Raw genomic sequence first — 25783 nt, 5'->3', positions numbered from 1 at the left:
TGTTCATCCCGTTTTTGAGGACAGACAACAACGAAATAGAACAATCAGAGGAAAAGATGGTAATACGAAAATAAACATTACAGAAGAATCGTATTTTTTTTTCGAACATAAACCTCTGGATGGTTTTTGAAGTTTTTTCTGATAGCTTACTAAATTCCTGGTTATACCTGTTCATCCCGTTTTTGAGGACAGACAAAAACGAAAAAGAACAACCAGAGGAAAAGATGGTAATACAAAAAGGCATTAAAGAAGAATCGTAATTTTGTTTCGAACATAAAGCGCTTTATTGTTTTTAAAGTTTTTTCTGATCATTTCTGTCATATTTAGGACAGATCGGAACGGTTAATATGATCAATATTCGTTCCTTTTCTACGAAATAATTGTACAAAATTTGCTGTGTGTTGATTATGTCCAGCATAAACAAAGTTCACACAAGACTAAAGTCCTCTAACAAATTTTTCATGGCTGATTTTTGACAATTCATGGGATTTAAATTCAGTTGTTAAACTACATTGAGCCATCAAACTACAACAACAAAACAATATTTTTTGATTGAAAGTAATTTTTATACTTCAAGGAAGTGTTCATATTTCAGATTGTAGACATAAATAATTAAACTCAGAAAAGTTTGCAAAAGTTTAGTTATTATTCTCTCTTGTGTGAAAAAAATTCTAAACGATTGAAAAGATACTAAACAAATAAGCTTTGTTTAAATTTATTCAGGATAAAATAGCACATAACATTTAAAACAATTAAAATGTTAAGCAGAAAAAAGGCATCTTTAGTTATGTACTTATAGTTTCATTGGTTTATCTTTTTTTGAACAATATTATCAGCTGTAAAACAAAAAAAACAGCGTTGCTTCGTCTGAATTGGCACTGAGAAGTATATATGCTTTTACTCGACGGTACAGCTCTTAATTACCCTATTGATGTTAATCCATTATAGCATGTCTCTATTTTGGATTTCAGGTATTAATACATCTGCTCAAATCATATACATGCCCATGATAATGCGAAGGCGGCAAAAACAAAAATGTAGGTCAATCACGGTTTGAGACGCTCCCGACTATGTAATGGAACAAAAAACTGGATTTTTCTTACTAATCTGAGTTAGTGTACTTGACTCTTATATTTTCCGATTGCTGCATGTCAGCGGTTCTAAGGCAGACCCAATGTGGGTTCTTTTTGCAGCCTTAAAGTATAAAGAGCTAGGGCTACCTATTTCTGCGCGCGAAGTACACTTACCTATATCTCTAAGACTAACCGACTCTGTAAAAAACTGAGGGTAAACTTCTATTATAACGTTGGTTGAGAAGTATAGCACAGGAGTCAATGGTATACACATGGTGTATCTAACTAAAAGACTGACTACAGTTAGTTCAGTTCTCTCAATATAAAAGAGAATAGTGTCTTATCAGTCTCTGATTGGTTGAAGGTGCACATTCAGTATTTTCACTGCTACATCCATCCGGGGTTCAGAGTTTCAAATCCGAATCTCTGAAGTGTAGCAGAAATACGTTGAATGTGTCATCCTCGTTGAAAAGTAGGGTGAAGTGAGTGATGAGTGGTGTCCTCTTTGAAGTGGATTGTGACTTGTGTCGTCGTCTGAAGTCCCTGTCAGTGAAGTAGTGACTAGTGTCGTCAGTGAAGAGATTGCTTTGTGAAACCAGTGAGGGTGCCAGTTACAGGGTGTGCTGGCCAGTAACGTCAGTCCTGTTGAAATTGCGTCCAATTGCTCTCACTGTCCTGTAGTGAGGATTTATTCCCAGTTGGAGGATCGCTTGTAATCGTAGTCTCTGTCTGGTTTGCACAAGGAGATTTCTGTTTATCTCCACCTGGAACAAAGGTTGAACCAGTCGGATTTACCAGCTTACCTTCTGGTGGAAATCCATCTTTGAGCTACTGTGTGAGCTACTTTTCCTATTAAATCTATTAGTGAGGTTTAATGCTTTCTTTTGTAAGTTCCGACCGGGGAGAAAGAAGAAAAGAACTGATCCTAATTTTCAGTCTTGTGGAAAAAGAGAAAAATATGTGAAAGATATATATTCGGTAGGGAAGAGGAAGTTAAGACAAGAAAGAAAGAGAAAAGAGAAAAGTAGAAAAATAGTTCTGAGTTTTGAGATCAGTGTGTCTCGTTTTTGTGGGTCTGTGAGCCCAAGGTGGTGTTGTAGGACTGTGGCCTAAATCCTATATTCAAATTCGAAATCCGGAGCTCGATTGTCTGAGTCTCGAAAGAAGGCGAGGAAATCTGGATCACTGCCAGACAAGCAGCAAGGGCACGAGGATACAGATCAGTCCTACAGTGTGGTTGTAACGCAAGAAGGTGATTAAAGATCTCTAGCTCTTTCTGTGAGGGCTGGCGATTTTCGAGCTTATCGGCCATCCAGACCCTGTAGAGGAAGTTGAAAGTGTGTCCATAGGTACACTTCTTGGCGCCTCCTTCTACACATTGTAGATACTCGATTGGGACAAGGATGGGGCGATTAGTCGTGACGTAGAGTGGAGAAAATATGAAATAGTTCTTAATGGGATCGAAATTTCGAAGGGTGCCTTCACAATAAATAGGTTGTATTATGTAGCTGTAGTTCATATAATATGGTGAGGTCAGCTTTGTGTTAGCATATTGGAGGCGTGAATTCATGTGTATGATCGGGTTTGTGTGTTGAAAATGATGCTGCACAAATAAGTAATTGTGCATAGTGTGAAGCGTTTTCACCCGATTCACTTTGTGAGTGGTGTTATTTACATCCATCAATGTAGGATGTAAAAAATCAAATTGCAAATAAAAGGGGTGGTATTGGCGTATATTTTGTAGGGTGCAGTTTCGCGAGTGAAAGAAGTGTTGAGGTAGTCATTCGGGCGATCTACGAGTGCAAAAAAGTACTTCGACAGATGCCAGAATCGTTCTGTGAAGCAAGAATTGATGGGGAAGTGCAAACATTCCAGGAGTAGGTCCTTGTCCCGTCCTTCTTGGACATATTCGTTCTCTAATTGTCCGAGAGAACAAGAACTGGCTGTTGGCTTGTGCTGAGGCAGGATGGAGGTATAGCTATTTCTATCTGGCAAGTGTATACCCTGGATGGTTTTAAAGCCGAGAGGGTTTGTTAACTCGTGGAATCTGAAATTGGGTCCTTGTGACCTGTGGGGAATGCCGTGTGTTTGCTCACTAAATTCCTGGTTATACCTGTTCATCCCGTTTTTGAGGACAGACCAAAACAAAAAAGAACAATCAGAGGAAAAGATGATAATATGAAAATAAACATTACAGAAGAATCGTAATTTTTCTTAACATAAAGCTCTGGATGGTTTTTAAAATTTTTTCTGAAAGCTTACTAAGTTCCTGGTTATAACTGTTCATCCCGTTTTTGAGGACAGACAACAACGAAATAGAACAATCAGAGGAAAGGACGGTAATACAAAAAGGCATTAAAGAAGAATCGTAATTTTGTTTCGAACATATAGCGATTTATTGATTTAAAGTTTTTTCTGATCATTTCTGTCATATTTAGGACAGATCGGAACGGTTAATATGATCAATATTCGTTCCTTTTCTGCGAAATAATTGTACAAAATTTGCTGTGTGTTGATTATGTCCAGCATAAACAAAGTTCACACAAGACTAAAGTCCTGTAACAAATTTTTCATGGCTGATTTTTGACAATTCATGGGATTTAAATTCAGTTGTTAAACTACATTGAGCCATCAAACTACAACAACAAAACAATATCTTTGATTGACAGTAATTTTTATACTTCAAGGAACTGTTCATATTTCAGATTGTAGACATAAATAATTAAACTCAGAAAAATTTGCAAAAAATTAGTTAATACTCTCTCTTGTGTGAAAAAATTCTAAATGATTAAAAAGATGCTAAACAAATAAGCTTTGTTTAAATTTATTCAGGAAAAAATAGCACATAACATTTAAAACAATTGAAATGTTAAGCAGAAAAAAGGCATCTTTAGTTATGTACTTATAGTTTCATTGGTTTATCTTTTTTTTGAACAATGTTATCAGCTGTAAAACAAAACAGCGTTGCTTCGTCTGAATTGGTACTGAGAAGTATATGTGCTTTTACTCGACTGTAGAGCTCTAAAATACCCTATTGATGTTAATACTTTATAGCATGTTTCTATTTTGGATTTCAGGTATTAATATATCTGCTCAAATCACGCCCATGATAATGCGAACGCGGCAAAAACAAAATCGTAAGTCAATCATGGTTTGAGACGCTCCCGCCTATGTATTGGAACAAAAACTGGATATTTCTTTCTAATCTGAGTTAGTGTACTTGACTCTTATATTTTCCGACTGCTGCATGTCAGCGGTTCATAATCACTGAGAAAAAACATTGCAAAATTTCTATAAGATATAGTTTTGCAACTAACTATGTTACAATTAATCTTTTACAATTCTTCAGATCGTGTTGAATCAATATTGTCCAGAAAGAATCAATCGCTGCCGTCAAAGTGTCTGGTACGAAAACAATTAAAAATGTTTATGGGACGAAAACATTTTTGGTCGATGTCAGATTATAATTTAAAACCAATATTATTACTCGAATAAGTATAATTCTTTAATCAAAGAGAAACTTGTTGCAATGCCTATTCGGCACATAGTTGACCATAAATCACTTATTTAGAGCTATAATCAGTAACACAAATCATATGTTTTATCTGCTAAAGTATATACTAGCTACTATTCCAATGAAAATTGAGAATTCGCCGTCTTTTGAACCTTTTTTGGTTTCAGGGTGTAATGTCGGCAGTGTTTTGGTGTCGGAACTGTTATCTCAGTCCATTTTTCACATTTTTTTTAAATTGGTTAAGAAATTTATTACAACAAAGCAGCTGAAGATGCCAATGATATCATGGAGAAACTAAAATAACTAATAAGGTGGAATAGAAAATCACGACTAAAACTATAAGTAATTTTGAGATTGGCATGGGAAAAAATTGACAAAAATGACGGATGTTAGCTTACAATCCTAACAACCGAAGATGCATCTTAAACGCGGAAATGTCAAAAAAAAATTATCAAGAATGTCAAGATATCAAAAAATTATCCCTGTTCAATTTCGTGGAGCTGAATCATAAACCTTATGATCTGGAATTGGAATAATATTGCAAATTTATTACTGAATTGGCATCATTTTGTAAATATAACCGACTAACGTCGGGCAAGTGCTGTCAAAAAACCGGCGATCGGTTTGCTTCGTCAGTAGCTAGTCATTATTTAAAGCCTCTGCTTAATTGAAGGGGTGTGAGCTCAGCGCGGGGGGAGGGGGGGGGGGGGGTGCGCCCGGGGGGGGGGAGTTGATTGGGGGCAACAGTAGGAGGGGGGAGGGGGGGTTGCAACAGTGGGGGAGGCAACAGTGGAGGGAGGGCTGATTTGGGGGCGGGGGGATGTTTTGGGGGATCAACCTCTAAAAACCTCAACCCCTTCACGCCATAAGTATAAGTCTCCCAAAACAATTTATGTGTATCGCAAACTTGGAGACTAGTGAGCTGAAAAGCTCTAAGATTACTTAATGCCTACTGGGCATTATCTGTTATCCCGTTTCTGAGGACGAAAAGTCAAAGAGGTCAGACAAAAAATCGGTCACGAGGAAAATTGCATTAAAAAGACCGACAGGACTAATATAATTGCAACAAACTTCATTTGAGAGCAACTAAAAATTATAATATTGTAATATCCATCCACATGAAGCCCCCAAACATTATCACCAAACCCAAGCCCCCACCAAACAAAAATTGTCAGATTTCTATGAGACTATGTATTATCACGCATACATGTGCCTGATTTTAAAAAGTTGTCATCAATTGTTTGTTTCATTGTCTTCTACGGCTAAAAAATGTAAAAAAGTCGGAGAATTATTAAAATTCTTCTGATGAATTGCGTTGTATGCGATAAAGATTGGCAGCATTTGGCTTCCATGTCTTCTAATTTTCACCGTACACCTGGTTTGCTTTTCAGTATATTTTTCACGTTAATTTAGAGCGATGCTTACTTGATCCTCATCTTGGTTCGTCAACAAGAGTTTTCTAACTCTACCACACTTTCTTGGATTAGGAGAATAGAGGCAAAAAAGAACAAATCATTTAAATGTCGCTTAAATGAGATAATTACTCCAGTTTACATTTTTACCATTTCTCTATAATGTCTCTATAAAACGAGAGAAATCTTGCTAAGATCTTGAAAAGATTCTTGCAAAAAAACGTCAAGATTTGTATGAACTTCGCAAGTTCGTTGCAAGAAAATAAAAAAAATCTTGATAAGATAAACAAGCAAGAATTTCCAGGATCATACTATGATTTGTCAAGATCGGCGGGTTTCCAAAATTAAAAATTATCAAGAATTAATCAGATTATACAAGGACAGTCGGTAAAGAGCTATAGCCAATTTAAAAAAGTTTTTTTTTGAGAATTTTCAACTACAATAAGTGTGGTTATTCCCTCCTTCTTTTTCATTCTTTTTAGTCCTCGACTTTTGGAAAGACCACGCTGGACCGAAAACGGGTGCGAAAAGACCGTTCTCGACACATATAGCCAATCATTTGATTTTAGCTGGAATTTCGCGAACATCTGGATTTCAGCTCGACCCAAATTGTCATTCTCAAATTCTGCTCTGCCCAAATTTTTGACTCTTACTTTTGCTCGATCAGTAAAAAATTGCCCTCGATTTTATTTGTTTCTCATCTAGGTAATTTTTAGTTCACTAATTTAGTTCATTAAATCCCCTCCCACTAGACTTTAAGGTGTCTTTTCATTAGTCGAGGCCCAAACTTTGTGCAACAAACTTGCCTTTTTTGACTTGATTTCTTTCCTCGGGTGAGTTTTCCCCTGGTTTGTAGTCGCCAGTGATGTTGTCTGCATCTTCGCCTACAGCGTCTGTCAACAGAGCAATCCCGATACGGTCAGGATCATTGTAGATCTTTTCCAGTTTGAACTTTGCATCTGGCGATGGGCGATACCAAATTGCAGAATCTGCATTCATTTCAGCAAAGACAAAACCAGCGTCGTATTGTAAATGGCAGTTACCTAGAAAAGGGAATTATCAACATTACTGTCGTCTTGCATTAAGGTAAAATTTGAAATTTGGGTCTCTGCGGGGCTGAACAGCTCTTACAAAACAGTGAAAAAATCCTTGTAATTTATGAGCATTTCTCGCATTTGAATTTTCCCCGGCCATTTTTTGAAATGTACTTACGATTGCAGCAGGAACGATTTTTGTAAAAACTTTTGTAGTTCAACGTAATTGAGATTCACAATGAGATGGTTATTAAAAGAACACCGGATTTTATCATAAGGTGATATCATATGTAATCGAACATTATACAGTCAGTGCAATAACAACTGAAACAAAAATTAAATTTAGAAACTGTTTTTAAATGTTTTGCCAAGATAAATTTTTCTTCAACACAATTATCTGGCATTTTGTGCATTCCTCTGAAAAAAATCTGAAATCAGTAAGTTCGTAACTAGCTCGTATTTTGGTAAGACAATCATAAATTAGGCGGGATAATAGGTCTTTCTTATACTAGTTCCTCATAGTTTTCATAAATATTAGCCACATGATTAATTCAATATACATTGATCACTTCCATTGTTGTAAACATTATTTTCCTCATTTTCATTCTAATATGCCGAAAGCTAAATGAGAGTAAAATAGTTTTTAATGTACCAATTTTGCTCATATGAAGTTTATAGCAGCAAAAATAATTAACATAACCGACTAACGTCGGGCGAATTGCTCTCAAAAGACCGGCGAGCGGTTGGCTTCGTCAACAGCTACCCACGGTTTAGTGTCGTCAGGGCGCTACCTATTTATCCCGTTTCTGAATACGAAAGTCAAATGAGTCAGACGAAAAATCGGCCAAGCGAAAAATTGCATAAAAGACAAACAGGATTAAAAATTTGCTACAAATTGCTTTTGAGAACAATTAACAATGGCTTCTTAAAAGTGCCTGTTAAATCATTTATGGAAAAAACATTTCAACCTTAACTCATGGATAATGAGGATCAGAGATGGTGACGCCACATAACAGCAGCTGAAGTGCGGAATCAACAAAGAGAGAGAGAGAGAGAGAGAGAGAGATAAAACGTGAACGAGAAAGAGAAGGAAAGGAAGGAACGCCCAACCGAAAGAGACAAAAGGGAAAAGGAGACAAGAATATCTTCTATGATAGGATTTGAGACTGCAACCTCTAGTTTTCTAACTTTGTTGATAAATAAATCATATAGGAAAAAACTGAAAAAGGCATAATTAAAAAAAGTTTCAAACTCGGCAATTTAAAAAATCAAAACAATTTTTTGTCTCAAAAGTTCTTTTAAGTAACCATCTCCGAGACTTGAAAAGTTTTGTTGGCCAGTAATGGTCGTTAAACTCAGAAAAGGACAATATTGAAAAAGTTTGAAAATTGCAAATTTTAACAAAATCTTGCAAAATTTCAAGACATTAATATCTTATGAATCATTTCATTGTCCTAAAAGACTATCCAGTATCCCTGTTTCAAGCCTGAAATAGTTTCACTGGCTCATAAAGATCCATACGCTTGGAACATGAAAAAGTGTCCAAAAATTTGAAAAGTTCAAATTTTATTACTTTAAAACTGAAAGTTTTAAAGTTTTTAAATATTACTAAAACTAAAGTCTAAAAACTGTTGATCACAATCCCACTAGAAACTACGCAACAGCTTATTATCAAACCTTGGAGGAGGTCCCAGGGCCTCTGTTGTCGGAAAAAATTCAAAAACATGAAAAAATTGCAAATATTTTTAAAAACTGCTTAAATTCGTGATATTAAAACCTCCAAGAACATTCCATTTCACCTATAAACTATGCAGTAACAAATTATCAAATCCTAGAGGAAGTTCCGTGGCCCTTGAGGCTAGAGCAACCTAAAAAATGATAGAAAATTTCAAAAACCTTAAAAAAATTGCAAGTTTTTTAAAAAAAATTGCTATAACTTGTGATATTAAAAAGATGAAATTTAATCCATGACCAACAAAAATTTTCCAGTTACTTATTATCAAACCCTAACGGAGACTCTCTGACCTTTGAAGTTCAAAAAATCTGATTGAGTATTGATGTCAAAAATTGGAAACAAAATGGCTAAAAATATCAAAATATGCAAAAATTCGAGATGTTAAAATCTTCCAAGACATTCCATTTAATCTAACAACATTCAGTAACCTATTTTCAAACCCTAGATGAGGTTACTTGGCTCTTAAGCCGGAAAAAATCTGAAAAACGACAAAAAATTCAAAAAAACTTTCAATAAGTAGGTTTTGTAAAAAAAAATTGCTAAAATTTGTGACATTAAAAAGTTGAAAAACTTTTCCATTACTATTAGAAATTTGACAGTAACTTATTATCAAACCCCACAGGATGTTTTCTGGCCCCTGGGTCTGGAAACACCTGAATACGGAAAAAAAATGTCAAAAATTTGAAAAAATTGCACGTTTTGTCAAAAAAATGCTAAAATTCGTGATGCTAAGATGTTGAAACCATTAAATTACCACCAAAAACTACGCAGTAACCTATTTGTGAAACCTAAAGGAGGTTTCTTGACAACTAGGATTTATAAAAATCAAAAAATGTCAAAAATTTTCAAAAAGCTTGAAAAAAATTGCAAAATAGTATAAATTTGCGTTTTTAGCAAGCGGTTGTTCATCAGTAGCTAGCCACGGGGAGGGGCTGCACCCGGGGCTGATTGGGGGACAACACTGTGGTGGGTGGGGGGCAAAAGCGCGGTGGGGGGGTGTGGGCAATAGGGGGGGTCAACAGTGGGGGTGTCTTCAACCTCTAAGAACCGCCCTTCACACCATAAGTATAAGTATGAGTCTCCAAAACAGTTTCAGCCCAAAGGCACTAAGAGCACTTAACGCCCGCTGGGCGCTACCTGTTTATCCCGTTTTTGAGGAGAAAAAGTCGAAAGCGTCAGACGAAAAATCGGTCAAGCGAAAAATTGCATAAAAAAGACCGACAGGACTAATATAATTGCTGCAAACTTCGTTTGAGAGCAATTAAAAATATGTTATATTTGTTCTCACAAAGTACATATAAATCTTCAAATGTTAATTGTACATCTCTCTTCTTCTTAATGTACAAGTCCAGAGAAAAGTTTCATTATCATTAGCTGTTTCATAATTGAAAACTAAGTCAAAGATCACCGAATTTTGAAGTTCTTGCGTACTGAAAAAAGTTATAAACGAGCAAATGTTTTAATACGCGATAAAAACGAGAAAAAATTTTCCAAAAAAGGTAAAAACGAGCACAATTTCTACAAACGAGCTAAAGTCTGATCATGGCAGGTTACGGTCTGGATGGGTCTGATCATGGCAACAATAAAAACGAGTTAAAAACGAGCACGTATGGAAAACGAGCTAAATTCTGATCATGGCTTTTTATTGTCTGGATGGGTCTGATCATGGCAACAATAAAAACGAGTTAAAAACGAGAACGTATGAAAAACGGGTTAAAGTCTGATCATGGCTGATTATCGTCTGGATGGGTCTGATCATGACAGATTTTAGTCCGGCTGGGTCTGATCGTTAACGCACACCTCGACCTGAGAACAATTGAAAATCCATTAATCTATTCCAAGAAAACCGAAGATATTAATTACTGAAAAAAATTCTTTACATCATAACTGAAGAAATAAAAGCGTTTAAAGGGTTTCATTGTTAAATTTTTGCAGTAGCGAGCCTTAAATAACATCCACTTCTTGCAATTTCAAACAACGTTTTAGTAAGCAGAATTTTCTAATATGTTACTAAGGGGAGAATTTTATAAAAGTTTGTAGGAAATGCGAGAAAACGCACTATTAAATTAAATCTACTACTTATAAGAATTCAATTTTGACAGCAAAAATTGTTTTAAATGAAATATCAATAAAAGCAGATAAAGAGAATATTAAATTTGACAATTTTTTCTCAGTAAAAACTATCAAATTATTGAGAAGATTTAAACATTTGCTTTTTCATCAGGAAATGTTATACTTCCTCCGTTCTGAGAGACAATTGAAACACTTGCGGCATCCAAAAACCGTTATATTGTCCGATAGTGCTGAAAGCATAACAATGATACATCCGGTAACTGAGAACTCGAAAGATATGACAGAAATTTGACTGATCATATCTTTGAAAGTTATGAAATCTCAGTAAAACGCAATGAAATGCTTTACTATTATGATAAACGCGGGTATTTTGTTGTGTTGATAAAAGTTGTCTTGACCACTGGCTGAGTGGTTTCATTTTGTGGCTCAAATTCCTTAAAAAGTACAATTTTTAATGATGGTGTGGATTTCGCTTGTGGTTATTTACTTGCTGTTTTGTTATTTTTGTCACTTTATTACAAATTGCAATTTATAAAAACACTTCCAGTTTAAAAATACTGAATGATATGAAGTTGTTATTGGTTTTAGGCTTTACCTCTTTAATTTATGATTGTTTTAAACTTTGACGGGACAACAATTAAAGTTTTTTTGAGTTCTATGAAATGTCCTTCTTTTTCTTTTGCGTTATTTCTTTTGTCGTTGTTTCTCCGCACATATTTGTTGGCTTATAGTGTATTTTTGTTAAAAGTAGGATCATGTGTTCAGATAAACTAAACACCATTATACTTTAAAGAAAATCAAATTTTCCTTTATCAAATTCTGTTTGCCTTTGCATTAGCTTCATATGTTTTGATCACTATCAAAGACTAACCTTACTTTAAAAATTGTTCAATGTTAAGCTACTAGTTTATATTCTTTGGTTTTTCAATCGCGATTTTTGTTGATATTTTTTTGTAATAATTTGTCTTCTTTGGTTTTAGTGACATTTTCCGTTTGTGCTCCCCAGTTTAGTGGGCGCATATTATTTCAACCCCATATTTAACAAAATGTTTTACAATGTAGAAAGTAAATGGAGGTTAACCAAGCCGGTTAAGCACGAATCTTTGTTTCACCGAGGTAATTAGTGTTTGGTTTCAAAATTGGACAGAGGCTGAACTCAGAATCTCAATTTTGTTGTTTGTTTGAATTAGGTTTTTATTTGACCAAATCGTTGTTTTTTTCAGCTCGAGAAGTGAAGTTTTAATAATGTTGGAACAATGATTTCTTTTTTTTAGCTAAAAAATGTATTAATCTGTTCAATCGTTCATTCAAGACAAAGAAAAAATAGCGTGAAATGTTTTAACCGCACTGCTATACATATCTGTCCTAATATGAGAACACAGGTTTTAAATTAAAAAAATGCGATCAAACTTTTATTTCTTTTTCCTATCTCTGCTTAGTTTTGTAGATGTTTAGGCCAAAAATGTGGATGAGCGAGGTCGAAAGATTTTGTGCTAACGCACATTATGGAGCCTCATGGTCGAGATCAGCTCTCACCTTCCTTGATAGCATTAACAGATGCAGGTCCACATTGTTTGATATTGTTGCTATCTTCTTGTGGTGTTGCGTCAACAACCTGCCACCCCGAGTAGTTATCACCCAAGTCCGGACGCTTGAACCAGCCCTCGTTCCACACGTGAAAGTTCCACGTGGAATCCGACATGTTTTTAAGCCTCCGACGACTGTTCTCGGCCATTTCGTAGAAACTGTCATCCACTAGGTTCGCGTTGAAGTCGTGCAGGGATCCAATGCAAGTCACACTTCGCGATGCGATTCCAAGACATCGAAGAGCTGTGGTCAAGCAACCGGAGAACACCCAACATTGACCATATCTGCAAAAAAAGTGATCACACATGTTTCCAGTACATATGTGGTCAGAAACAAGTCTCGTGCGAGACTTGAAAAACAAGAACACTCTTAAAAAATGCTCAGGTAAATTTACCTGAAAAATACCTGAATTTACCTGAACCGTTCAGGCAATTTGTTCTCACCTGAACTTGCCTGAATTTTACCTGAAACTTTCCTGATTTTTTCAGGCCTGAAATTTACCTGAAATTCACCTGAGTCAAAAATTTTCAGGTGTGTTTACATGAAAATTTTAGGTATTTTTGCCTGAATTTCCCAGGTGAAGTTCCAGTAAACACACCTGAGACATTCCGATCATCTGAACAGTTCAGGTACTATTTTCAGTTTTTTTTTCAGTTCAGCCTGAAAAATTCTCAGGTAATTTTTAGGTAAAATTCAGGCAAGTTCAGTTGTAGTTCAGGTGAGAACAATTTGCCTGAACGGTTCAGGTAAATTCAGGCGTTTTTTCAGTTAAATTTGAACTAACAGTTTACTCGTGAAAAAGGGGTCTATTAAAACCCGAAAACTATTGGAGAGCACTGAAAGGATGCACAGCAAAGCTGGAACCCTACGGGCTCTCACTAAAAAAACAAACAAAACAAAGAGTTGCATGAAAGTTTTTGTTATGTCCCCAGTTTCTGTAGAGAGTTCCTTTTTGGGAGCATCCAATTTTATACAACAAACGGGCTTCAGTTTGGTGAATAAGCTTTTTTGAAGAAAGGTTTATGTGAGAAAAGAGATTCACTTTGAATTAAAACAGATAACAATCTGAACCTGACAGAATTCAAAAAAGAGAAGCTTAATGCAGACCAGCTCTTATTACTTTTTCTATGATGATAAAATCTAGCGCTCTTCTGATCTATTTGATGCAGGAATAAAAGTTTTCGACTAAATACAAAAAAAATGGTTCGATTCAAGTTGATCCACTTTAAAATCACTGCATTTCCTGTTGTTCTGGTTTTAAAATTGTAATGTTTCTTAAAACCGTTATTTCAAAACTTCATAAAAAATGTCGACGTCTAAATTTCTGATTGCTTCGCAAAACTTTTTTAAATGTAAAATAGCACCAGGACTGAAGAGTGAGAAATTTTTTTTTCAATAAACTGAACCTGAATTTTGGGAAACTTAAAAGAAGTGCTGGACATTGCTTGATAAATGTGTTATTGTTGTCTCATTCAGAATTAGTATTTTTGTTTTGATTCAGTTTAGTTTTTTTTGTAGATAGTTGTTTCTGTTTCATTGCTTAATGTAAAAGAAAATTTTTTTCAGGTAATTACACCTGAACTCGTTCAGGTAAAAATTTACCTGGACTATAGTTCAGATGTGTTTCACGTGTCTCTACACCTAAATTTCACCTGAACAACCAATTACCTGAACACGGTTCAGGTAAATTTACCTGATCATTTTTAGAGTGTGTGCAGTTAACCATTGAAGTTTCACTCACATCAAATTAATCTTCGTCTATTGATCTTTGCTTAAAACGCTCAAAAACTGTTGAGTATTTTGGTAATAGATGAATAGCAAAATTAACTGAAGCAACAGGGAGCTGATCTCTTAAAAATAAATCACTTAAACTTAGGCTTAATCGAGCGCACATATGTCATCTTTGAGCTTGAATTTGAATGATTTAACGAACCTCAGAAATGCAGGCCGATCTTATCAGAGGCGGATTCAAGCGCCCTGGAGTGTCTGATCAGAGCAATTTCGAGCGCAAGTGGTTCTCATAAGAAACGGCTTCGAGCGCATAGGTGGGATCATATGTAAATTCCAGCGTAATTTAGTCCGACCGGAGGTCAAACGAAGCTTGCGTCGAGCGCAAAAAAATATTTGAGTGCGGCTAAGTCGGCAAAGAAGTCATTTCGATTAGGGGTTTATGGACAGGGAGAAATTTAAGAGCAGAACATTAGAACTGATTACCAACTGCAAAGATATTAGTAGTAACGTTTACACCATGGAAGATCGGGGGGGGGGGGGGTTGTCATCCCATGTAAGAGATAGGGTTGTCCTGAGGACAACCCTACCTTTTGCATTGGGAAGGACAACCCAACCCGATACATGCGCTATGACAACCCAACCTTTTGCATGGGATAGGACAACCCAACCTTTTACATGCAGGGACAGCTCCCTTCCGGCCGAATTATTATCCAAACCTATTCCCCCTCCATTTCCCGCTTTTGAAGGAATTATTCAGTTTATGCCGAATTATTATCCAAACTTTTCCCCCCTCCTTTGAGGGAATTATTTATTTTTATCAAAGAGTGAAATATTTAGACTTATCAGAAAGACTGGATATAAACTGTGAATTTACTGTAGAACCAAACCACGCAATTTGCCCAAATCTAGCAATTGAAATTTAGCTAAACAACACAAACTTGGGTTGAGAAATTGAACCAAAACTGAACACAAAATCTGTACAATCAAAAGGTTACAAATCACGACAAAACGCGTTGTTACTGAAACCAGTGTTAAGCACGGGTAGGTTAGAGTTTTGAAATGGGTTTTGAACAAAAATTGAGCCATTTTTAACAAAAAATTACAACAAAATTAGCACAAAATGAAGAAAAAAATGCAAATATTTAAATTTTTTGAAGTGTCATAGGGAAAATATATACAAATGGGGATAAAATAGAGTAGGTTAAACAGTTTTAATTGAAATATAAATCATAAAACACAATCTTAACAATTACAGACGTAAAAATAAGGCTGAAAATTGCTGTTTTTTATGTGCGTCGACCCCTTTTACGCGGTGGTATTGCTTCTTCCTCCTCCGAATCGGTTATTTCTCTTCCGTCCTCAGATTCAACAGCTTCATAATCTATGAATGGACAATTGATTGGAGATTCTTCGTCAATTACTGCCTCAAAATCGACATTATCGTCACTATCCAAGTCCGATTCGTTTATTATTCTGTTTAATCCGGGATCAGGTGGCTCCCAACTTTCAAGGGCAGGATCGGGTGGCTGCCAACTTTCAGTAGAAGCAGGGAGCGTGCTGTCCGACTCATTATCAGTTTCCCATTCTTCCCCAAAGAGATCCTCGATTTCATCTTGCGTCGGTGCATCCCACTCTGGATCACTTTCAAGATCAGTGGCTTCAATTGCGTCGGCATGACCGTACGGCAAAGTTTTTATACCGCCCTCAAGAATGAAACGTTTGTCATCGAAGGGACTCAGGGACAATTTATTAATTGAAACAGTCTGTAGAACGTGACGGTCTGACACAATTCTGTTGTTCGGTGTTCGTAGTGTAGATGAGAGGAACAGAGCGTCTTTGTATTTCTGGTGCGTTAATTGTTCCCAGGCAGCTCTGGTAACACCTTTTGCAGAGATTTTTCGGGAATCTAAATACAAAAAAGTTGCGAGAAGTTTTATCAATTTGTCCTCAGAAAGTTTTTCAAAGAAATGCTTGCTTGCTTCTCTTAAAGTTTAGTGTGATGTATGTGTGATAATGACTAACCATAATAACACAAAAGTTATAAATGAACATAAAGCTGTTTTACCTGTTGAAGTTATGGAATATAACTTCGGCTTCAGCGAAACAAACTCGTCGATGAGTTTTCCGGCGAATTCATCTTTGTATTTGAGAACGACGAGTTTGTTGTTGTTGTTGAAAAGTTGATGCTCCTTAGGGTAATTTGAAAAATCAAACTCCGACAAAATATTGGGTTTTGCTGCTAATTCCTTGTAGAAATCGTCAGATCGAATTTTATATAAAAGACTGTCTGTGTCAGAATATAGCAGGCGACAATCAAAATGCGGCTTCATTATATTATAGTGAAACCTATACATTTGAAATTTAGCTAATTCTAGAATTGTCGCGCCAACAATTGTTGGCTTGTCCCAAAAGATTCTCTTTGGCTCGTGCGTGATAGCAGCTAAATTTTCGCCGAAAATTTTGAATGTCTTGAAGGTAAAGCGTGAGACATTCTGGAGCACTTGATCTGCATTCTGCGCTAAGGTAAGTTTCATTCTCCTTCTTTTTGACTCACAGGTTTTACCATAAGCGCTATTGTTCATTAGTTTGAACAAATTTTCTTCGAATTTGTTCCGCGCGGTCTGTCTTTTTTCCGTGTTTAATCTGATATATGGCTCCATCCAGTTTTCTTGTGAAAATTGGAGCACGCGATGTACTCTGTCAACAACCAGACCAAGTTGTACATAAAGTTGAAGATTCCGGTAATGGAGCGTGTACCGCTTTTTGTCCGTAACGGTTTGTAGTAACTTGGGGACAGATGACCGCGGCATGTTGACATTGAACTTCAACTCTCTCTGGTAAGTGCTCAACCACTGATCGGGTACTATTTCCTTTGTTGGCGCGAGAGGGAAATCACGATGGAGGTCTCGTATATTGTGTGGGTACGTCAAATCTACTTCAAGGATGTAACCTATGGGAGAATCAGTCGGTGTATTGAGTACCTGCTCTAGTGGGACTTCCACCAGCAAAAAGTCACCAACGGGTAGATGTTCTGTTTTCATGATGCCACCATACAGGTTGTTAGCATCTACCATGAAACCAAAAGTAGACTCGAGCGCACTGTTATAATTCTCCATGTACTTGTTGTTCGCCTTGAAGTAACGTTCATCGTACACCGAGGCGAGACCTCCTCTAATCATATTTTCAACAATTTCCAGATGTTCTTGATTTGTCAACAATTGAATATTGGCCCAGCAAATTTTGAGAAATGCATCACCAGCGAGGTTTGAGGCACTGTAGTGATGTGCACAGTCCAGTCCATAGGTGTTCATACACAGTCTCCGAAATTCTACAAACACGCTCGCAAGCAAAAATGTATCGCACTTCAGATATAAGTTATGGTAGTCTTCAAGGTTACGACATTGGAAAGTCTCGAAAACAATTTTTGCTTTTTGTAGTTTTTCCTCTGTAATTTGCAATTTTCCATTGTCTAAGCTGTTTTTCCACTTTTCGAGTGGGGGAAGTTCTGTTTCTGCGAACTTTGAACGGTCAGTCATGTATGAATAGGGGTATATTCCTTTCTCTTTAATCGAACTTAGAGCATCAACTGACTGATCGCTATCGAACATTGAATCGAAAATTGCGAAAGCCGAAGCGGGTAGGTTAGCAACTAACTTTTCAAGGGATGTAGTTAAAAACTTGAAAGAATCGATGAAACGTAAATATTCGTAAATTTTTCTGACTTTTCCATCTCTCCCCGTGACTGTTTTGATTAGGACACCGAACGTCATCGATATGTACTTCTCATCTGTAGATGGGATGACGTTTATTGTTGTTGATGGCTCAATTTCTCGAAGTGCCAAGCATACGTGATGAAGGTCGTAGTTAGCGGTGTTGTGACCAATTACGGGAGTGAAATTGATTGTGCGTCTTATCCAGTTGCACTTTTCATGCGCAAAACCACGGAAATCCCCGTGGTGATGGCAATGGTCCAACACTTTTGTATCTTCGGGTCCGAAAGGTTCTTCACATATCCAACAGTCAACTACACTACTTCGATTTGGTACTTGTTGTCCCAAATATATCGGAAAGCGTCTCTTTGAATAGTATACTTCTCGCGCCATCTCATGTAGTTTTTTAATGAAATTTGTCATGCAGTTTTTGGAGCTGTCGATAACGAATTCTTTTGGTGTTGAAAAACCATTCTCAATCAAAGTTAGAGCAAAGCCGGAGGGTATGTGTTGTTCGATAACTTCAGTTGAAGACGCGTCCGGATTAGCTGGACAAGATGAGACTGGCATTAGAAACGACTCAAAGTCGAAGTAAATAGTAAATGGAGCAAACCATCGGGCCTTAAAATTTTTGAACCGGAAAGAATTTTTATCATCGCCGGGCATCTTTATTGTTGCTGGTGCATGGTTTCGACATGCATCATCGTGAACTTGATGTTGCTCTTCAGAGTGGGAAAAAGCAAAACAGTTCCTGCTCAGACGCAAGCTGTTTGTGAACTGTTTTTCTTTCACAGTGCATACCAGTTTAATGAGGTTATTGATAAGAACATAATGATGTACATCTTCGTTAAACAGGAGTAGAAGATCAATCGTTGGTTCGATGTTTCTGTTATTAGAAAGGTACATAGGAAGGAGGTCTCCTTTTGAAAATTGAAACACATTGACCTGCACGTCATTCATGATTTCGAACTGATGTATATCGTGAAAGCCCATGGGCATAGAAAACTCACCACGGGGTTTGGTAGCCTCAGGTTTCCTATGTGTAGCCGGGTTAGTCAATTGTGTTCTGATGTCTCGGGAAGGGTCAGCTAAGTTTGGTCCGTGCAGTTCGTGGTACCATGCGGTGTAGCAGTAGTTGAAACATTCGAAATCATCATGCGTTGATTGCGAAGACAGAGGGGCAGCTCAATAAAAGATGAACCACGTATTGGCGAAAGTTTAGCGAATTTTAAATCAACCCACAGAATTTTTTGAAGAATCCAACCACTTCCATTAGATGCGAACACGAAGAGGACAGTAAGCATCTTTTCCACCATGTGAAAAAACGTTTCGTTAGACAATCGATGATGAACAAGGGTCATTTCAGAATTGGCGTAGATATCAATATCCGATGCTTCTCCGCTGTCGCGCGCTTCTTTATGAAGTGATAGTTTCGCACTGAATTGAACTTTTTGTGGACCTTCGTTCAATTTTTTTTGTTCTATAATGTCACTGATTTCATCTCTCTGAGCAGTCATGAAATCGAGAAGGCCAACGGTGTTGTTACTATCTACAATACGATAAGACTGGAAACTCTTTCTAAAGGCTGACTCTGTGAGGGTACCTCGTTGTTGTTGTTGTTGTTGTTGTTGTTGTTGTTGTTGTTGTTGCTGTTGTTGTCCCTGTTGATGCACAATTGGATTGACAACTCTCGAGTTGTCAAGAACAGGTAACAGGTGTTGTTTTCTGATGTGTTCGTTAAACAATTTTTGTCGTTGAAAGCAAGATTACAATAATGACAAAGATTTGTAAATCTGCCATGGCAGTCAGAGAGGTGACTTTGAATTTCAGATAGTTGACGGCGAGTAACTGGACAAATTGAACAGCGGTATACGGGTATACCTTTCTCATCAGCATGAACAGTGCGTTCATGACGAGCACGGTTACTTTTGTTGCTGTAAACGTTGTCACAAAAGTTACACTTTTCTGGCATTTTCAAGATAATTTTGAACAAACGGTTTCTCAATGCAAGAGTTCTCAAATATGGCTGATTTCAATCTTAGCTCACTGTTATGCTGTGCAAAGTTTGAAAGTTTGCGCGCGCAAATTTGAATTTGAAATTAGCCAATCAAATTGAAGTAAAATTGAAAGCGCGCCGAAAATCAAATTCAAACTTAAAAATGACTATCACTCAGTCAAAGCAGAGACAGAAGTTAAACATCCAAAAAAATGGTTTAAAAAGCATGCAGATTGAACGTACCTTCCATTTTTATTGTTTTAATATACAATTAAAAATAACTTTAGTAAAAGTTGAAAATTTCGAAATTGATAAAGTTCTTGTTACATGTCGCGGAAGCATGCATGCTAAGGAGCATATAAAGGCATCTACACTAAGGGTCTATATTAAGGTACATCATACAAGAAAACAAGTCCTGGAGTCACCAAGGCTATCAGGAAACATCAGTTGAAACTGCATCGAAAGCCGAGTTTTTTCAGAAGACTTTAACCTCTAAATAAAGGACTTTACCAGGGGTTCATGTGTTGGCAAATATAACTGAGAAGCACAGGAGGACCTCTTTGTTGATGGAGTGTTCCTATATGAAACTTTTGTGTAAACAATTGAAAGAAAACATCACTTTTTTTAAATTTTTCAATTTTTTTGATCAAAAGGATTAAGGGGATTAGGCTTTTTCTCCAAGAAAAAAGAAAAACGTTATACGCATGTTACTTCATCAGCTCTCTAACAAGTTCCCATTACAGAAAAACTTCTGTTTAGTAAGGTTAAAAATGTCTCCTTCATGTTAAAAAATGGCATTTTTTCACTTTTAGGGATTAAGAGGGATTAACTAAAATAACAAAAGAAAAAATGCAAAAAAAACCATGTTGCAGTAACATTTTTCCTGGAACTTCTGAGATCTTTGATAGCGGGGACAATTGTCCATCGTATGAGCCTATCCCCGTTCATTTGAGATAAATTTTTCATTGCTTTCGGATCATTACAAAAAAATATTTTGTTATTTTTGTAAAAATTGTTGAAAAAAAGACTGTTTTTGATAAAAAGATGGTACCTGTTACAGCGATCAATAGCACACTACTCATTGGAATCATCGCTAAGTCACTCTCGTTTTGGATGATCATGAGTTTCAGCTGATATAAAGCAAAAAAAAAGTTTTTTTGATTTCAAGAAAAACGGTCAAAATATTTATGCAAATAACACAAGTTTGAAAGTTTTAAACTTTTGTTTAGTGAAAACAGTAAAAAAACAAACACTGGACCAATCTCACTGGAATTTCAATGCTGGCAAAAGCTCCTTGTTTTACCACAAAATCACCAGAATGACAATTTCAGTTGTTAACCACTTTTTGTTGAATTTTATATTCTCTCTTAATATTCAAAGTTTTTTTTTGCAAACTTTTCCTCCAAACAAGAGCTTTTCACTGCAAACCTAATTGAAGCAAAGGTATTCTTCGGTTTCCTGATTAATTATCGTTCTTTCTCTTCTTATTTATCGTTTTCGTAAATTCTTCATTTTTTTGAAATATTTCAAAAAATTTCATTTTTTGAACTATGATTTGAACAAACCTTAAAACATTAAATAGACAAGTCTAATAACTAAAGAGCGGTAGAAATCTATTTTTTTTGTTTAATGACCTTGCTCAACCATATACAGTTTCTTCAAAGTGCAGTGTTCTTTTGGGACATGATTGAACTTGTTCAATTCCTTATGAAAAGGTTGAAGATCTTTATTGTGAATTAAGTCTATATCAAAAATTGTACAAAGGCAATCAACACAATTGAATAAATGTCAGATACACAATTGAATGAATGTCATATACACAACTATTGTGCAATCTAAAGCACGCATATATTTATAGTTTTAGTTTTAAATATCAAATATATGCATCAGGTTGCTTTCTGGTCTTCGTTTTTTAGGAGCAGCACAAACCTGCGGTGTCTCACCGCTTTCCGGCGTTTCAAATAGGGCTGAATTCGATTGCTGTGGGGTATGAAAGCTTGTCCCGGATAAAATGTTCGAGTCGAAATCTTGATTTCCGTTGCAAAACTTTTCTTGATAACTTTTACTGATTTCCGCAAACAGGGATGGGCTAGGAATCGGTGTAACTGTAGGACTAGGGTCCACTGCAGGCGTCACTGGCACACTTGTGAGACTGGTGGGAGAATCAGGCGCAGACTTGAGTCCCCACATATCTGCTAATTCGTCACATGCTCGATAAACTCCGAGTTGATTTTCACAAAGTGGAACACACTCACAATCGTAGCGATAGAATATCCTCCGCACTTCGTCTGTCAAGGTATCAACATCGTGATTTTCGAAAGCAGGCGTAGTTTTGGGAGGCAATAACCCACCCGAAGTAATAATGCTGCTCTCAGAAGGCTCCGTTTTGTTAGGTAGAGCCGCAATTGCATTGATAAAGAGTTTTGGAATTAGACAATGCTGGTATACTGTCCAAACATCGCCAATTTTTTTCTGCTGAATCAAGACGACAAAGTTTTCGTACCATGTCTGATAAACAAGAGTTCGTTCTCGGGAAATTGCAGATTCAGAAAGAATTTTTACAGACATTATAACGATCAAAATATAACACTAGTTTCAAGTAGAGAGTGAAATTGTTTAGCAAGAGGAACCAAAAGGTTTCAAGTAGAGACTGACTGTTTAGCAAGAAGAACCAAAGGAAATGAACGCACTAATTTTAGTAGTGCAAATACGTTTTTAACACACCGCTTATCTAGGATCACATTTGTTTTTAATTTCTAATTAATATAACGTAGAAACCAAGTTAACTTTGCATTGCATTTCTTATCTAGGTTAACAACTGTTTTGAATTACTAATACTGTACGTTCCCACTAAATTCAACGTTTTATTCACGTCACACCTAGGGTCACATCTGTTTTTAATTTTCATGTGTTATAACGTTATAACCAGTTGAATTATATTGGTTTCAATTCTTATCTAGGTTAACATCTGTTTTGAATTTACTGCACGTTCACGCTAAATTCAACTTGTGGTCGTCACACCTAGGGTCACATCTGTTTTTAATTTTCATGTGTTATAACGTTAAAACCAGCTGAATTATATTGGTTTCAATTCTTATCTAGGTTAACATCTGTTTTGAATTTTCTGCACGTTCACGCTAAATTCAACCTGTGGTCGTCACACCTAGGGTCACATCTGTTTCAGTTTTTGTGGTACCACCAAACATTTCAGTAGGGAAACCTTATCTAAGGTCACATCTGAAATTAATTATGCAATCCAATGTGAATGCAAGAGACAGAATCAAGTACGCCATAGGCGTACTTGAATCTGTATTCACATGTCAGCTGGATTTAATGAGACAAAATGACTACACTGGTTTAATCCCAACTTGCCGCCGCCATTAGTTTGAATCTTTACACATTAGAGTACCTGAAAGTGATAAAAACAAGTTGCACACTATGCCTTTCACTTCCACTAAAGATACAGAATTTGGAGATTGTTATTTTGATATTTCCAAAACTGATAAGCGTTTAATAAGGGCAACGCTGAAAACTTATGAAAAGACAGGAACGTATGTGTTTCTGAAACTGTTTAAAAAAGCAGCAGAAGAATACGAGTTTGAACAGAGAATTTCGTTAACTCTGCAAGAATTTGGGAGTTTGGTCAATACGGCAGAGAAGATACTTGAATCAGAAGAAAAATCATCAAAAGACTGTTCAACAAAACCGCCACCAAATAAAAGGCCTAAGCTCAAGAGCAAGGATGGTGGAAGCAATGTATGAACGTTCTCCAAGTTATTTCAAACAATTTCAGAAACAATTTAGATTCAAAATTGTTTATCAAAAGCCAACAGACATTACGAGTTTGAATAATTATGCAGTTTGTCCTCACTTTGAGTCTGAGTTTTGCCAAAAAGCAACTAACAATTTTCACCTTTTGATTGATAGTTCAACTGATATTGGCTGTACAAAGCAAAACAAATCTTTTGCTGTCCCCTGTCTTTTCACAACTTTCAAACACCTATTTTCAAATTCTTCAAAACTGGAAACGAATGGAGAAGTATTTACAAAGTTGAAGTTAGCCGTTGACTTCAATGACAAAACAGGAGAAAAAATTGACCCAGCAACGGTTCACAAGCGTCTTCCAATTTCAAAAACAGCAAAGATGTTGACGACGACAAAAACGACGGCCACAAAAACTACAGGAATCGCACAGAAAACAATCCACAATACCATCTCAGCAGAAACCGGCCATGAACAAACTCAAACTGATTAAATTTTGTACAGAAACTTTAAAACGAGTTGAAAACATTTTAAGTGGTCCTCATTCTGGTGCTTTTTGTAAAGTTATGGACATATTTGTGAGTGGTTATGGAAAATTAGATATTGATTCTGAGTTACTATTTGTTCGTCTTGTATTTGAAGAAAAAATAAAATTTTGAAAAAAAAAATTTTTATTCAACAGATATTAAAACATCATAAGAAGTGCAAAGCGAAGCAATTGAACATCATTAATTTTTACAATTTGTTTTTTACTAAATATAATATGCGCAATATAAATACAAAAAAGTCCACACAGTTCTGAGTTTTGACTCTGAATTGGTTGATGTTCGAGAAATTGACATACTTGTGCATTAGTGTCAGAGAGTCTGCGATATAAGTCTCTATAGGCAATAATCGATTGTCCCAAGGGGTCCGCAAAAATAATTTTTTTGTTTCGATTACATTGAAGAAGCCAGTGTGTACCAGGGTTGTTCGAGGGCGAAGCATTTACGATGAGAAAACTGTTTTTGGGGAATTTTTGGGGAAAGTTGTTTGCAGCGAATACACCACAAAATTTGTATTTCAGTTTTCTACATTTTTGAATTAGGTCATTGATATCATCTTCATCCATTAGTTGGTTAAAATGTGATTTTTTGAAACCCGGCGCGCAGAATCCACAAAAATTGTGCTAGCTTTTTCGCCAACAATGAATATTTCAATATTGTTGGGCAAGGCAGCCGAAAATTTCAGCTCGATCGAAATTGAGCAATTTGTTAGCTCGGGATGAATAAAATCGTGAGAAGCTTGTTGAGTACTGGTCAAATCAAAAACCATAATAAAATGGTTCGGGTAGTCCGTCAAACTTATGCCATGACCATTGTCAATATAGGCTAAGTCTGATATTGTATTGAAGTAAAGCCGTTTGTCATCATTTGTTGATATTGGACTATCAGCGAATGGCATTCCATTTCGATAGATATAAATCTGTTCCAAATCAAATTTTCGGAAATGAAATGGATTCTGTCTGTTGTTACCGAGAAAAGCTTCGTTTGTGTTCAGACATAAAGCTAGTCTTCGGATTGGTTCCCTGGCAAATATGTCTTCTTGTTTCCAACTGTGCAGACCAGTAGAAGCCAAAAATGTTTTTGTTAGGGTTTCAAGGTACGGATAGGAAGCCGGGCTGGAAAGCAAGGTTTTTTCAATGGCCGACACGACGTCATCGTTCAAAGTCATCTTGCGCACATACAAATTTGCCTCGACAATTTTCACTTTATAATGCTTAGCGGCATCATCTGACATAATAACAAAGTCATCAATTGATCTTCGAAAAGCAATCCGAAGAGTTACACCACTCATTAGATGCCTGTCACATGTGAAAAAGTCGACTGCAACCTTTCCGTAAAACCTGCATTCATTTGACTGTCTGACTAAACCTTTTCTTCTGTTTACTTCAGTAGTTGATAAGGCTCCCGGATTTTCCTCATACGAGTAGCCTTGACAAGCTAACCAAGTGTTTTTTGCGTCTTTGTTGTGTGAAAACTCAGTCTCAATAAAACTTTTGTGAGCATAATTTCCATTTGCATTCGATATTTTTAGTCCGTTGGCTGACACTGTGCAGTAAGAGAACAGTGAATGCAGCACATTATTGCAAAAGTAGGGAGCGTCAGTTTTAGTCA

At 36.4% G+C, this 25783-nt stretch overlaps 1 protein-coding gene across 1 annotated transcript in view; it reads right to left on the bottom strand.

Moving 5' to 3' along the window:
* Positions 1–25783, bottom strand: part of LOC142341406 (protein-glutamine gamma-glutamyltransferase K-like) — an 80556-nt gene that overhangs the window by 2985 nt on the left and 51788 nt on the right. The window contains exons 6-7 of the mRNA XM_075392334.1: positions 12378–12712; positions 6806–7042 (exon numbers count right to left, since the gene is read on the bottom strand). Of these exons, the coding sequence (XP_075248449.1) occupies positions 6806–7042; positions 12378–12712 (572 nt within the window). The remainder of the gene's footprint in view (positions 1–6805; positions 7043–12377; positions 12713–25783) is intronic.

This window comes from Convolutriloba macropyga, chromosome 6 (genome assembly GCF_964194025.1).
Source record: "Convolutriloba macropyga chromosome 6, txConMacr16.3, whole genome shotgun sequence".
Classification (NCBI taxonomy): domain Eukaryota; kingdom Metazoa; phylum Xenacoelomorpha; order Acoela; family Convolutidae; genus Convolutriloba; species Convolutriloba macropyga.
The sequence above is the reverse complement of the archived record's forward strand: the minus strand, read 5'-3'. Positions and strand labels throughout refer to the sequence as shown.